The 17,005-nt window shown below is 37.4% G+C and overlaps 1 protein-coding gene across 4 annotated transcripts in view; it reads right to left on the minus strand.

Annotated features, from left to right (window-relative positions):
- LOC124615409 (poly(A) polymerase type 3-like) overlaps positions 1-17,005 on the minus strand; it is a 177,875-nt gene that overhangs the window by 116,406 nt on the left and 44,464 nt on the right. For all 4 annotated transcript variants that reach the window (XM_047143268.1, XM_047143266.1, XM_047143270.1 and 1 more), the window contains 2 exons: positions 14,834-14,938; positions 10,638-10,788 (listed from right to left, as the gene is read on the minus strand). In XM_047143268.1, the coding sequence (XP_046999224.1) occupies positions 10,638-10,788; positions 14,834-14,938 (256 nt within the window). The remainder of the gene's footprint in view (positions 1-10,637; positions 10,789-14,833; positions 14,939-17,005) is intronic.

Raw genomic sequence — 17,005 nt, forward strand, 5'->3', positions numbered from 1 at the left:
ACAGGATATAGGTTCTCCCTCTATATGATTTTGCAGGACCATCAGTATGATGTCCTGCACTGATAGCTTGTCATCTGTAAACCAAATGATGTAAATGTAGATTTCATAGGCAAGTTAACAAATCCCTAGATTTTTTAAAAACATTATTTTGGGGTGGCAAAATGTTTTGTGTATATGTTTGTTATTATGCACGTATTTTTGTGACTGAGCTTTCTTCTTATGCGGTCTGAGGGCACAGGACACACATATTAACATACTTTGCACGATTTTGTTTTTTATAAATGCAGTTTCGCTTCACAAAATTCAGTGAGTACTATGTTGTGTTTCCTAACGTTGTTGGCGTTCATTTGTTCCCAAGATAGTTTGGTGTCGTGCTGCTTGTGATTTCATATATTTTTGATCTATTGAATTTATCTGTGCGTGTCTTATGTTCTGAGTTTTTTCTGTGTTATGTTGTCTGTCCCTTATCCTATTTGAAGTCCTGTTTCATTAACATTTTGTCTGCTCTGTGGACAATTTTGTTATTGTACGTGAGTGTGTGCCATTTTGTTTTGTGTGTGCATTGTTGCCATTGTTGTCTCTTGCATGTGGTCTTTGACTTGGTCTGTGTTTTGTAAGTTTTTGTGTTTGTGTTGTGCATTTGTTCCTTTTCTGTTTAGAAATTTGTTGGCTTAATTTCTCTATCATGTGGAGCTGGCACTCGGGCAGATTGGGTGAATCAACTGATTCCTTACATAAAATATTTTTGGGCTGAAATTAACACTCAGCTAATGGCACCATTTGTATGTGTGTCATTAGGATTTAACGTGCAAAAACAGTCACCCTTGTTCAGATTTTACATGCAAAAACAGTCACCCTTAATTCTGTTTTATTGTGTTTAGCTCCTGAGTGTAACTCTGTTTGCTTACTAGTGTTCTGTTGAGTCTGTGGAGCATGAATCTGAAGCTTGCTTGCTTGTGTGCCACTGGGTGGTTCAACAGATTGTGAATGGTGATACTCATTAGAAACAGAAACAGACAACACGCTAAATTTTCTGGACCACACAATACAAAAAATGAACAACCACCATGACTTCAGAATATTCTTCACTACAATGGCCGCAGTTCATTTCAGAATTTTGGTGTGGCTGCAGTCCATTTCAGGAGTTTGGTCCCAGGGCTCACTTGTACCAACACTGTGTTCAATGTACCAAGCAGTAAGTCAAAATATGACTTCATATTAATTTGCTACATCCTGCTAGTAGTTCGTGTGTGTGTGTGTGTGTGTGTGTGTGTGTGTGTGTGTGTGTGTGTGTGTGTGTGTGTGGTGTGTGTGCGTGCATGCGTGCGTGCGCGTGCATTTGGTGTGTGGAGGGAGGAACGCGCTTTAATTGGCTGCCAACTGCATCAGCGTGGGCCGGCTGCTGGACGCTGCTTGTGGTAGGTGAGCACACAGCATGGTCTCCGCTGTGCTGTCAACTTGCACATATATATGCACAGAGCAGTGATGACTGATTCTCTTTGCATTCTTAGTTGTACTGCTCACATTGCATGTGGATTCATGAGATGCTATTTCAATTACTGTTCAGAGGTTTATGAATAAAGCCGTATTTGTGTTAACTTGATTGGTTTTGTGTATCACCTGGTTACTACATAATTACATTCATTATGAATACATAGTTGACAAACAGTAACAGCATCATCAGTCATCAGCAATGCTTTTCCAGTGATGCCTACGTAACTTTGCTAGGCAATTACAAAAATACATGTATTGTTGTTCACATGACCTACCTCAATGTTAACTCACCCTTTACTGCCTGTCGCTGTGCGTCTCAAAAATCTACTTATTGAAAGCCCTCTTCCCATCAGTTTAAGGGAAGTGACATCACAAAAACGAAGTATAATATGTACTTTACAGCACAATTAAGCTGCCTGATAGGGGGCACTATTCTAATTTACATTAGTTTTCACTAAAAAAAAACTGTTCTTTGCACATTAATGTAGTAGCAACAAGAATTTAGTCATCTACTCCTTCCATAAATCATTCTGCCACATTTTTTTTTGGGTTCAGCCTCGAAAAGTGGCCACTTGTATAGCCATTTGAACAGCTGTCTTACTGTAGACATGTTACAAAATATTAAGCAATGTTTGAATGACAAGTGGAGCTGGCACTCGGGCAGATTGGGTGAATCAAGTGACTCCTTACATAAAATATTTTTGGGCTGAAATTAACACTCAGTTAATGGCACCATTTGTATGTGTGCCATTAGGATTTTATGTGCAAAAACAGCCACCCTTGTTCAGATTTTACATGCAAAAACAGTCACCCTTAATTAACTCCGGACTTGGAGCAAGACTGATTGTTCAAATTGGGTCCATCGGTTTATTGGAACTTAGTTTAACCATTTGAAAAAAAAAGTTTCTTCATTAGGATTTTAGGGGCAAAAAACATGTTTATCTGTTTTAAAGTGAATCAAATAAATGAAAAATGCATTCTTAAATCAAGTTAAAAACTCGCTTTCAAAAATCTAGCTTCATTTGAATTTAAAGTGCATAAAAAATATATCTGGGAGTTCTTTTTGTGTGCCACTTGTTCCTAAGCCTTTGTAAAATGGTAGACAATTATATCTAATTAATGGTCATGTTGTTGTTTTGTGAAAGCTATACATGTTGTTGCATTAGCAACATGGTTCAAAAGGCAAAAAAGATGTGTTGATTTGAATATCTATGAAGCTGTCAGGTAAGTCAAAAAGTGAGTCCTTTTTTTACATCCCTAACCTTGCCCAGGACACAATCACTTTTTTATGCTATGACAGGAGTACTTTTCATTCTGGTTTAAAATCATGATTAATATTTAATTAATGTTAATTCACCTGATGGACTTGGGTTGCAGTAATGCGTGTAAAATCTGATCATTTGTTCTCCAGCATTGATTGAATGGCCACTATTAATGGAAAATGGTCCATTTAACTGATTTTCATGTTATCATTGATATTTAGCACAATTTTAAAATTAGCCAGAACAATAGGTCGTCTGTGAAACCCATTATCCTGTCATTATCATTAGCTGTTATAGATTCTCAATTTATGATAGCAAAATACGAGCTGAAGAATTTAATTGGTTTCAACATTCAAAATGTGAACAACTTACATGAATCATAAAATACTATTTCAGAAGTATTACATAGCATCTACAGAATTAGCAATGTTCTGTTGCTTTTAACATGTTTTATTAAAAAAAATAAAAAAAAACAGAATTTATTTAATATTAATTTAAGTTAGGTATCCACTGTTTAGCCCTACAATAAACATTTGAACTTTGGTATCGTCTTTCAAACATTAGAATGCATGAGTACATCCCTTCACACCTTCCTTCAGGAGGCATGAGTAAACTGAATGCAAAGGCTAGCAATATCTGCTTACATGAATTCAAGTGAGTATGCTTGGAAACAATTGAAACTATTAGTGCACTACAAGAATCCTCCTCACGTTGGAGTGATCAGACTCAGAAGGCCTGAGCACCAGTGTCTCAGCCACTTTGTGGGCAATATGGTGTGAAATATCCAGAAATATCACAATTCACAGGGTGAGCAATATATTACTACATGTTACCCAGAAGTAGATTTTGATTTCGTCAATGTGCACTTTTACACAGACTGCCTTTGTTTTCGTCTTCTTTCATATTTACTTCACAGTAAAGTTACTTTGTTGGTTTCACAGGGCTTATTCTTTCATTCTCTGCTCCCAGTCAATTAAGCCCACACACCTTCACAATTATGTAGTTGTTGCAAAATTTTTTTCAGCAGTTTATATAAAATATATAAGAAAATTTGCTCTCCTTCTCACAACAGTCTATTGTCATTAGCTCGCAGAAACAAAGGAGCATCTCACACAATTGGAAAATGTGCAAAAAATTTCAGGCTTTTAGAAATGTCACAGATCAAATACTCTGAACTGGAGACCTATGTCAATTGTATCAATTTATAGAAGGATTTTGGAAATTGTTTTGTGCTTGCATATCACATCTTATTTGGAGACTGAAAGGGGAGGGCACTTAGGGAATTTAAGGTACAGGTATGTACTAAGATTGTAGCCTTCTTGACAAACAGAACATTTTTCAGTCAAAAGCATAATATGCAACCAGTACAGCTTTAAGTCTGATACCTCTGTTACTGTTCTCAATTTATTAATGATGTACCTAACTAGGTCAGACATTACAGTGGAATCTTGTTAGTATGTCACTCATTTCCGTGTTGTCCCTGCTTTGAATATTCCAACTAATGGTACTGTGGTTCATGCTAAAGCAATATATTTGGCACAAAAGTTGGAACTCACATATTTCAAAGCCTCTAATGGTTAGATTGAAAAATTCAAAGACTGACATTGTTTATTGTACAAATGTGTTTGAGGTGAGGCTGGAAGCGCAAACACTGACACTGTTAAATTGTGGAAAAATACTCTACCATCAATCGTAAAAAGGTAAAGTAAAAATGATGTTTTTAATACAGATAAAATGGGCTTATTTTTTCACCTACTGCTTGACTTAGCATAATGGTTAAGGCATAGTCCTTACATGCAGAAGGCTGTGGGTTCGAATCTCGTCAGGTGCTTTAGGCCTATATCATTGACGTCAAAACTGTAGTAGAATTATGGAACGTGTTTTATGCTCAAGAACCAAATTATGGCTCTTTGAAGAATGGAAATTGCCTCTATAAAAATCAACATGGATACAGCAAACACGGATCTCGCAAAACTCAGTTCCCTCTGTTCCTCCACGAGATCCATAGCATTGTAGACAATGGCACTCAGGAGACGCTGCATTCCTTCACTTCAGGAAGACATTTCACACCATCCTGCCCTGCTGTTTAGTGAAAAAAATATGAGCTAACCAAGCATTGGACCAGATTCGCAATTGGACTTCCTTGCAGACATAACTCAACACTTTGCTCTTAATGGAACAAAAACAACAGATGTAAAGGTAATTTCCGGAGAAACTCAAAGACGTGTGATAGAACCATTATTATTTACAATGTATGTAAAATATACAGTAGAAAGCAGAATAAGCTGTTTGTGACTGTTTGCAGATGGTGAGATTGAATGTAAGAAAGCAGTAACACCACAATACAAAATCGATTTGTAGGATCCTACAGAGGATCGATGAAAGGTGCAGGTTTTGGCAGTTGACCCAGAACGTAAATAAATGTAATATATTGTGCATACAAAGGAAAATAAATCTGCTGCTGTACAACTAAACTACTGTTGACAAATTGCTGAAAAATGTACCTACTGTAAAATACTAGGAGCAACTACCCAGGAGCAACTACCCAGAGTGGCCGTAAGAGGAATAAACACATTACACAAATAGGAAAGTGGCTTATAATGCACATGTTCAACTGATTCTTGAATACTGTTCATCAATCTGGGGCCCTTGCCAGGTAGGATTAGTAGACGAGATAGAGAAGATCCAATGAAGAGTGGGATGTTTTGTTATGGGACCATTTGGTCAGTGTTCTTCAGAGATGCTCAAAAAATTCCAGAAGCAGACATTACAAGAGAGGCATTGTGCATAATGGAGAGGTTCACACTTGAAATTTCAAGAGAGTCAGTCAACATATTACTTCCTCTCACATACATCTTGCAAAATGACCACGATGAGAAAATTTGAGAAATTAGAGCTTAGGCTTACCAACAATCATTCTTCCCACATGCCATTCGCGAGTGGAACACTGGTCATTCAGTAGTACCAGCAGTACCCTCTGCCACACTACATCAGATGGCTTGCAGAGTACTGAAGGCAGATGTGGACCCAGATAAAGATCTTGAGTTCAGCACAGCACACTATAGCACACCACAGAAACGCCTCACCAGAAAATTTAGTAAAGGGAAGCTAACTGTTTTATTATGTTGTAATGAAAGAGGAACAGAAAAATTGGTGCCATGGATAACTGAAAATACCGAGTCCATGATGCTTTAAAAATGTGTTGACATTTCCAAGTAAATATATGTCTAATGTGAAAGCTTGGGTAACAACAACTACATCTGAACAGTTCTTGCCTGACTATGATGCAAGGTTAGGTGTTAGAAATAGGAAAATCATCTCGTTTATTGACCACTGTGCTGTGCGTCCCCAAGATACAGTGTATCTGCGTGATATAAATGTAGCGTTTTTCCTCCCAGCTGCACAAACCACCCTCACCCCCTCCAACCAATGAATTATAAAATACCTGAGACAAAAATTCTTGTACAGAAGGGGCTGGCCTGTCTTCATAATGGAATGAAAATGGTAATGATCTTGGACACTACACATTTTTGAAGAAGTTCCTTGAATTCCATGCAAGAAATCACAATTTCAAACTGCTTCAAGAGAGTTAGCTTTCTTTAGAGAATACTTCTCACCAGAAAACGAAGGAATTGCAGCCGAACAGTGGCAAGAAATAATGGAGCAAGATGAAAACTGACTATCTTAATTTTGATGACTTTGTTGAACATGAAAAAGGTGTAGATGTCTGTCAATCAGTGATAATTGATGAAGTGTTGCTGGAGCAAATGGCAGAGAAACAAGAAGAAAGTGAAGACAAGAATCAGAGCCTTTGCCTGTTCCTACAATATCATATGCTACTGAAGCAGTGGACATAGTTAAGCAGTGAACATAGTTAAGCATTGTGTGTTGAGTTTTGAGGTCGACAAAGGAGTGATGCGCCGCATGGGGCAGCTGCGCGGTCTAAGACACTTTGTCACGGTCAGTCTGGGCTTCCCTTATCTCTTAATTCCTGTCAGAGCTGCCAGTGGTAGTGGCCATATGTGTATGGGATGTGCTTGCTTGGTTGTGTGTGTGTGTGTGTGTGTGTGTGTGTGTGTGTGTGTGTGTTTCCTTTGCTGAAGAAGGCTTTGACTGAAAGCTATAATGTGTAACAGTCTGTCTGTCATGTCGGTCTGCAACTCAACGGGTCATCTTTACGGCGAAAAGGCCAGTAGGCATAAAGTCTGAATCAGAAATAAAACAATGGAAAATCCAGGCTGGAGTGTAACAATATTATGAAAAGGATAGTTGCTACTCACCATATAGCGGAGATGCTGAGTCAGAGATAGGCACAATGAAAAGACTGTCACAAAATAAGCTTTCGGCTGAAAGCTTATTTTGTGCCAGTCTTTTTGTTGTGCCTATCTCTGACTCAGCATCTCCGCTATATGGTGAGCAGCAAATCAGAAATAGCTGATGCAAAAGGTTTTATTGTTTTAATGGCTTCATTTGTGGTCCACTATGATGATCCTAAGCCCGCCTCTCCGCAGAGTTAAGCTTAAGTGGTGGGGCATAAAAATGTACCCCCAAAAGGGGGGTATTGTTGTGGTTTAATACTTGTATCTAGTGAAGAACTCACAGTAGAGAAAACATGGTCCTATTAAAAGACGTAAGGCATTAAATTTCGCATTGAATGAGACCAGAACACGTCTTTTGGACCAATCGTTCCCATACTAGTGCTCATCAGAGTTGGATAAATTTTACATATTTTTGTTTTAACTTCTGCTTTTTGGTAATATCACCTAAAACAACTCATCTACCAATAAAGTGGTCAATAAAAAAGTTATAGAGAAATGAATTTTGCATTCTGTGAGAACAAGAGCGAGTCTTTTTGACCACTCATTTCCGTACAGCTCCACCTTAAATTTGGACCAACTCGCATTGATTGTGTAGGTTGTGAGTAAGAGTAGAGAATTTTTTTGTTGTTGCTTAAAGAATTATTCTGTTATGTACTGGCACCTATCCTCTCTCTCTGTTTGATGCAGTTGGAATGAGGAAGACTCAAGTCAGTGTTATACGACTTGTTCACACCAGTGAATCAGGTCAACCTGGAAGGAGCAACTTTTGTCGTTGATGGTAGATTTCTTCCCTACTGGGTTGTGTGAAAGAATGGTGAAACATTCCAACTAATCCTAAGGAAATATGCTGACTGCCTAAAAAGACATTATAGCCCAAGTGCAACACACGTGGTGTTTGATGGCTACCCAGAAGACTTGTACACCAAATATGCTGAGCGCCTCTGCTGAAGCAAACCAAACAATACTTCTGAGATCACCTTTACAGAGTTACTGTTGGTGACCATGACTCGGGCACTATTCTTTTCCAGTGACAGAAATAACGTGTGTCTCATAAGCTTGCTTACTGAGAGGCTCAAAGGAAAAGGCTGCTCAGTACAGCAAGCTATTGGAGGCACAGATCATCTGATTGTTGCCATGGCCCTTGAGCTATCACTGGAGCGTGAGAAGTAGTTGGTGAAGATGCCGATGTTCTTATCATGCTCAATGCCTAGCCACATCAGCAATTATATAATTCTCAAAACCTGGAAGAGGAATGACACCATCAAAAGTATTTGGTCCCAACAGCTTCAAACTGGCAGACGTCAGAAGGCCACTCATATTTCTCCATGCCACAAGTGGCTGCGACACAAATTTAGCACTCTTCAGGCAGAACAAGAAGATGGTCAAGCTGTCTGTCGAAAATAAATTTCTTCTAGAAGAAATCAAACATTTCTTCGAGCATGCCATTCAAGCAGAAGCTACTGCCAAAGCTGGTGTACGGGTTTTAACAAACCTCTACGAAGATAGAGCACAAGATACTTTAGATAAATTGTGATTCAACCTCTTTTCCAAAGCCCTTGTGAAATTCAAATTCAACCTGACATCCATACCAATAACATCTAACACAGCCCAGCAACACTGCTTGAGTATTTACCTAAAACTACAAATGTAGTTACGACACCAGGTGGATCTCCTCCTCTGGGCTTGGCAGGCTTCAAAGTCTGGTCTTGACCACGTTTTTACTTTCACGAAAACAGCTCTGCAGTCTCTTCTCTCCACAATTTTCTGCAAATGCAACAAGTGGTGTGAGATGGTTGTGGGTGCCAGAAGGCTGGGATTAACTGCTCTTTGATTTGTACCAATTGGAAAGGGAACTCCTGCACTAATTTCTCCCAACCAGATGAAACTGAAAAACCAGATGCTGACAAAGATCTGGAATGCACCTATGGGGAGACAAAAATTACAGACTTTGAGAATCTGAGTGGTGGGAGCAACAAATTCCCAATCGAAAATTACAGACTCTGAGTTGCCGACTGATCCAAAAACAAGCAAGGGATTGATGCCTGTGAAATTTGTGAACCTACCTATTTTCTCCTCATTTCATCTTCATACCTTTACCCACAATTTTTCTTATCATGAAATATAATCCTCACTAATCGATTTCAGAGAACCGAGTTTCTTATCCTGCCTCCATCTTCGTATTAGTGGACCTCATCATATTCTACATGAAACCATTTCTTAATATTATCTTTTTATATATGTTACACTTTTAATATTTTATTGTACCACTATATTTACCAAGTACAAGACTAGTACAAACGAGTACCATATTACTACATTTAATATAGTGTAAATAACAATTATTGCAGAACTTCACTTTAAACAGTTTTCATAGATGGTGGGAAATGGTCCAACTTTAAGGTGGAGTTGTACGGAAACGGGTGGTCCAAAACATTCACTTTTGGTCTCACAGGATGCAGAACTTATTCCTCTATAAATTTTTTAGAGACCACTTTATTGATAGATGGGTAACTTTAAATGATATTACCAAAAATCAGAAGTTAAAATGAAATTTTTTTCATAAATATGAAAATTTGTCCAACTTTGATGAGCACTAGTCTGGGAACAGGTAGTCCAAGAAATGCAAAATTCAGTGTCTACAGCTTTTAACAGGACCACACTAACAATACCTGAGCCCTTCACGAGACATAACACTAAAAATAACAGAAAAAATTGCAAAAAACATCCATTTTGGGGGCATATTTTACCCCTATCACTTAAGCACGACTCTGCTGGGATGGGGGAGTTGGACAGTCATATTGGGCCACAAATGAAGCCATTAAAACAATATAATCTTTTGTAGTAAATATTTTCAATTCATCTACTTTTTTGCTTTAACGTTTGTGTAGCAATCTATCCTTTTCTATCTCATAACTTGCTGACAGCACTTCTACCAGTACGGTTTCCCCTTATTCTTACCTTATAGAGATAATAATGTCTCTCATTCTAAAATATGTTTGTGTTACTTACTGTTTGTGCCATATGTATAATCACTTAAGCGATTTGAAATATTCTTAAGATTTTGTTACAACTTCAACTGTTGAGAGACATTCCCAAGACTTCATATATATATATATATCTCTCTCTCTCTCTCTCTCTCTCTCTCTCTCTCTCTCTCTCTGTGTGTGTGTGTGTGTGTGTGTGTGTGTGTGTGTGTGTGTGTGTGTAAAGGGGGGGGGGGGGGGGGCAACATGTGCACAACCATGTGTGGCGGTGGTGGGGCACACTTGCTCCTTTGCTTCATACTCCATTCCTTTATCCCACCCCTATATCACTTCTGCCTTCTTTCCAAGCTTATTGTCAGTCCATGCTCAGTCTGCTGTTTTCTGCCACTTTCATCCTTACACTGCTTTTGTATGTAAAGATGTTCAGTTAGTAAACAGCATTACATGTATAAAAATACTCAGTACAGAAAAGAAACAGCTTTTTTATAAATTCATGAGGTATGTTCTTAAAGTACTGAAAAAGTTATATTTCCCTTGAAAGTTAGGTCTTTAAAAGACAACATTTTATCACTACTCACTTTTCGCCCAAAGTTTTATTGTTCGAAGGGCCAAACGGAAGCTCTCAATATTTGGAACCAACCTAAGGATTTCATCAGTCACTCGGCAGCCATTCAAACTTCTCACACATTTTTGATCAAGATTTTTTAAAAGACAGTCATCTCTCAAGTCCTGTAACAATTGACACAGATAGAATTATAAATACACAAACATATAATATACACATCCAACACATCTACTTTGCAGATGAGTGAATATAGTAATTAGCATCTAAACTGGAAGGCTTAACGGCCCCTTAAACTGCAAGATTTAAAGAGTGTCAGCCACTGTGAATTATTGTAGTTTGGTAAATTAAAAGTCAGATACTAATTCTACCATACAATATTCACATTCAAACAAACGTAGCTGCACTTTTTTTTAGTGCCTAATTGGTCAACTGTTCAGTCTATATTTACCCTATACCCATACTTTGGAATATACTACTATTTGGAGGACAGTACATAATGTATCATATAATTATTTTTCTCCCTTCTTGTAACATTCACAAACAAAAGCACAAATAATGATTGTCAGTAACCATTTGTAGAAACCCAAATTTCTCCAATTTTATTCTCATGATCATTATGCAGTAATGTAAATTTGAGGAAGTAATGCTTCTTGGAAAGTTAGCTCTCAGAAGTTTGAGAGTATGACTCTCCACAATGACTTTCTTTTAAAGTGCGTTATTGTATTTAGTTAAACACTGTTGTCACGCTCTACCCCCTCCCCTCCCCGATCTCGTCAAACCAACTTAATAATGGTCCCCTACCAACAAACAACACCCTCTTAATTTCACTGAAGCTCTGCATTCGCAGAATCTTCTTTAAATAACAAAACAATTGTGAGAGTATTTTTGTTGTGCCTGTATGCGACTCAGCAAAAAAATGGGTCAAATGGCTCTGAGCACTATGGGACTCAACTGCTGAGGTCATTAGTCCCCTAGAACTGAGAACTAGTTAAACCTAACTAACCTAAGGACATCACAAACATCCATGCCCGAGGCAGGATTCGAACCAGCGACCGTAGCGGTCTTGCGGTTCCAGACTGCAGCGCCTTTAACCGCACGGCCACTTCGGCCGGCTTGCGACTCAGCATCTCCGCTATATGGTGAGTGGCAACTTTCCTTATCATAATATTGAAAACAAGAGATCTGTGTTTTACTAAGGCAAACAAATAATAGCACTATGTTTGACCAGTTAACTTTTATACCTTTTAAAAGGATTCTTTATAACATATACATACATACTGCACAAGCTACTGCACAGAGCAATTAGCATTTCTTTGGAAGCTAACTGTAATACGCTATGCAGGCCACCAAAACGGCTGAAGTTTTAGTTTTTGACTTCTATATTGATCACAGAAGTCACACACACAAAAAATCTGGGTCACTGTAATAAAAGTATACCACAGAGTGACTGCTTAGGAATGTTCCTTCATTAGCTCAGTGCATAGGTCACTTCCAGATGCCTCATCAGCTATGCGATAGAGAGGCTGAAACCTACCCATACTGTAACACACAATGTTTGACCATTGCAACTCAAAATGGTCCTTGATACACCCCCCCCCCCCCCTCCCCACACACACGCACAGAGCTCTTAGGGATAAAGGAACCAGAATGGTCAATGGGTTAAATCTAAATCTAAGATGTATCCTGGACAGAGCCCACTACTTCACAAAACACTAGTTTAATGTAAAACTAAGGGAAAAAATATGTTACCTTTGATACTTACATCTCATTAAGAAAATGGTAAAAAGCTTTTACTGAAAAGGCTATTTTCAAATGGGGTATAGTTGTGAATTAAAACGCTCACTTTAAATTACAACATAACTTTGAATGAATTATCCTAATGATAACAAAATGAGATAGGATACCAAATCAAATAATTCATATTCAATCACATAATAAAATTATTATTTTATGCACCAAGTATTCTTACAGATGCCAACAGTTCCCACTGGCACAGTTTAAAACATTTAGTGACACTCTGATAAGACTAAATTAATACTGAATACTGAACCAAACTATAACTTAAAATACTAACACACGCAGATGCAGTACAACAAGAAACCTTATCTTTTATTAATCACAACAGAAAACAAGACACTGCTTCACTATTTTAAACAATAAAATGTAAAATGGAATGCAAGATTAACCCTGGAAATGTTGTCTGCATTACCCGACAAAGCTAACTGATGATCTGGCAAGGCTGGCAAGCACAGTTGTGCTTAAGAAATGAAAACAGGAAAGGGACTTAGTAATAGCATACACTGCAGTGTTCTCACAGGTGGAGCACTGTCACACACTACACATCTGAACGCCAACCCCCTACGCAATATGGTAATTAAACACAGAAGGCACTTTTGTTTGACAATACTCCATTTTGCCAGTATTTACCCACAATATAATCTGTATGAATCCACATTTTGTCTAAATAAACCATAGGCTATTAAAATTCGTGCACTTGATTTTTTTTTATAAAAATTGAATGTATTTTGTGTTTTTCAAAGAATCCAATCTCATTCACATATAATATCTTATTTATTCTGGGCCCTTTTATAAACAAACAGCACAGAACAATTTTTCTCACAAGGGGAGAACACAGGCTTAATTGTGATATACAGAGAAACCCCAATTTTACACTTTTCAAGGAGCTTTAAAAAATAGTGTAAAATGCAAGAAAATATAAAACATAGGAAATAACTTTTTAAGCAGTAAAATTGCATATGGGTAGTTTATGTATCATATGTGTACATAACAGGCATCATAATACGTATCAGGGACTTGTTTATTATGAAATAAAGGTTATCTGGACTTTGTACTCTGTTTAGCCACAGGTGTAAATGGAACTGGTAACTGTTTGGGAAGTAGAAACATTTGACATAATCGATGTTTTCTGGAAAGCCAGCAACTGTGTCGTTCATTATTTAAATAAGGAAACATGGCACCAATATTTTGTGCTATGTTTGCATATGAGTTGTTCTGTGTTTCTTGAGCTGTAGTAATCCTTAGGTACTGTGCCTCACAACGAAACACACGAAATATGCATTTGAGGTGTCATGATGACCATGAATTTGTGCATGTGTAGCGTAGACAGTTTGAAAATGGTTGTGACTGATCATGATACCTTAACTGGAACAAACCTAGTTACTCCCATCACCCACCACGCCGAGGAGAGCTTGGCAGCGGCAAGATATAAAGCACAAATTGTTCTGATTTTTCCCCAAATCAGATCTGTTGAGTAGAGTACCCTGCTGTCAAGAAACTTAACCATGTAACAATTCTAAACACTACTTGAAGGCCGAAGTTATGCCAGTGTAATTTTATACCACATCATTTTTTTCTCCATGAACACTGTCCCATACAGCATAAATTGTGAGAAAATTAGAAGTATGTAAACGTAAAATTAGATGCAAATTAACACTGTGAACATAAGAAATTTTATGGGAGCTATAAAAATTGTCATAAACAGCAGAAAGACATTAATTCCGGGAACATAAAAACAAGGTCATACAGTAGTTTAATATGCCAGCACTCTCACACTAAAGCCATTCACCCTGTGGATCTTAGTACAGAACACATCATACTTGAAAAACAGAAGGGACGATTTTGCTTACCAAGCATTAAAATTGCACCTTTTTTTCTGCATTGCTGAGACAGCCAACTGTATATGGTGTCAGACCACATATGTAAGGTCTTGGTTTCGATGCTAGCTGTGTGAGAATTTTGTTTTTGTGGGCATCAAAATACACTGGCATATATGAGCAAAATTAAGTCAGAAGATTACTGAATTTAGGTTAGATGCTGGTTTATTGCTACAAAATTACCTGCCGGTCTTGCTGAACATAAGTGTTTTTAATTAAAATAACACATCCCTATTTTAAAAATATAGAAAAATCTTGTAACAGCTGAAATCTTTCTATATGTGTCACTTGAGGTTTTTTGCCAATTTCTAAAATATAATAATAATAATAATAATAATAATAATAATAATATTGTAATACAGACGGAATAATCATTGTATAAATTGTCATAAATAATAAATTAGTTACTGACATGGACAAGATGAACAAAAATCCAGTAATGTTTACTCATTTCACACACCTAATTCCTTACAGGATGAAGTCATAGATTAATATCAACATCAACAGTAGTTATTAAGCTATCAGTAAGGCTTACCATTGTATCAGGAATTTCTTTTAAAGCCAGTCTTGCAAATAACATATCTATTTCTATACCATCAAAATTCATTTTTATAACAGGAACAAATGCTTCTTCAACAGCCTGTGAAGGAGACAGAGAGAACAAATAAGCAAGCAGCTTGACATTTAACCTTTGTATAAACTTTTTTATTTTAAATGTGATGAGATCTCAAACATTAACATGCACTGACTGATGCCTCAGTGAATAGAAAAAATGATACAGAGTATGTACTTGCAGTTTCAAGGTCGCAATAGCTTCAGGAAAAAAATAACAAACACTATATTGGTGCACACGTTAGAAGGCAGCTGCATTATATTTTCTGAGCAGAGAGAGAGAGACAGAGAATACTTTGTGGTGTCACCACATACTACAGCCATTGCAGCCCTAATAACTGGTAACGCAGAGATAGGCGCCATACAACGCCACTGTTTCTTTTCGTGACTCTCCCTAGTGATATTTATGCACTTGGAAAACTATATCTGTTGCTTTTTGATGTAAAACTTATCATGTTTGCTTTATGTCACCCACAATGAGCACTGTAGTGGGTAAGTGACCTTACCGTACCTAAAATGACATGAAAATCAATGCTAAATGTTCTACTCACACCCTGAGGTGTGCACTACAGACACAGCTGAATGTTGCTACTTCCTGAAGCATCAAACAGTACACTGCTTCTTGTCACTGCACCTTGCCCTACCACCCTTCTTCTTATGTGCACACCACTTTAATGATAGATTGAACTCAGACCCAAACAGTTACTGCATTAGATTTATTCATTCATCATGTTCCATAGATCTCAATAAGAACCTATACGAATGTGGAATGAATTAAGGTATACATTAAGAAAAGAACAAGAAATTGTACACACAAGCAATCACTATACTGTTTATGCTTTTAACAGCTACATATAATCCATTAAATTAGAAAGAAAGTGGCTACTTTGAAAAAGGTGTTTCCTCCTCGTTTATACCAGAAAACCATTTATCTGCTGTTTGTGGTTTACTATACAATGGTATTTCTCAACGAATATAATTACCCACACCTGCAAACAAGCAGTCCTATCTACAGTACATTACTACTAACTTGTCAGGTTGTTTTACAGTGAATATTGCTATCTGCCATGAAGCTAACATGAAGATGACAATTCTGTAAATATTTTTGTCCCCTCTCATAATGTTCAAAGCTGTACTCACATTAAGTAGACCAAAATATAAAGTCTTCAGGAATATTAAGATTTATATTCACTTTTCACTGTCCTAAATGGCCTTTGGCACAAGTTTCCTCTCCAATATTCATTTTGTTCCAATTTCAATAATGAAACAAGTGTTCTAGCATTATGATTTGATCTGAATTCATTTTTCAACCCTCTACATAAATTACAACAACGCTAAACAGCTTTTGGACTTTTCGGAACTGTGCGACTTGGATTTACAGATTAAGGCTGGGGACTGCCAAATGGAAACTTAGGATGGTACGAAACACATCTGTGAGAGGGCCAGCAAGAGTGGTGATGGTGGTAGTTGTAACAAAAGAGGTTGATGTGGTAAAGGTGCCATGCTGCTCCAACTCCCCACCCCCTCCCTGTATCCATATATGATCCTTACTAGGAACCGGAAAAATCTTGGCGCATTTTTATTAAACATGAAGTAGCTTTAAATTCTGCCTCAATATGCAAAAATACCTGATATATACTATTTTATAGCAAGTTGAATCCAGCTGAAATGTGTTATCAGAGATAGTTGAAAACAGCTATATTTTCTACATATAAATATGCAACCAATTTTCAGTTACCGGCATTGTACATCATCTAGCCAAGTCCAATTTGGAAAGGTAATGCGCGTCAGAACCGGTCTGTGTAATAAAAAGTACATAAACATTAACAACTTTGATGGTATGGTGCCATGGCAATTGTGGGGGGTTGAATGGTTTATTTAAGATGGAAGCCGCACAATGCAACATAGTACTCAGCTGTGGGATCTAGCATTTTATAACAAAGAAAGACATTTTTGTTTGTTACTTAAGTTCAAAAGTTGGTATAATACAGATACTTTAGCATGGCAAATTAGGTGGCTGAAGTTCTGATCCATGGTAGGGTCACATACCACTATAGGTTCGGCCTACGCTATGTCATGAACAATACTCTGCCAA

The sequence above is a fragment of the Schistocerca americana genome, chromosome 5 (assembly GCF_021461395.2).
Source record: "Schistocerca americana isolate TAMUIC-IGC-003095 chromosome 5, iqSchAmer2.1, whole genome shotgun sequence".
Classification (NCBI taxonomy): domain Eukaryota; kingdom Metazoa; phylum Arthropoda; class Insecta; order Orthoptera; family Acrididae; genus Schistocerca; species Schistocerca americana.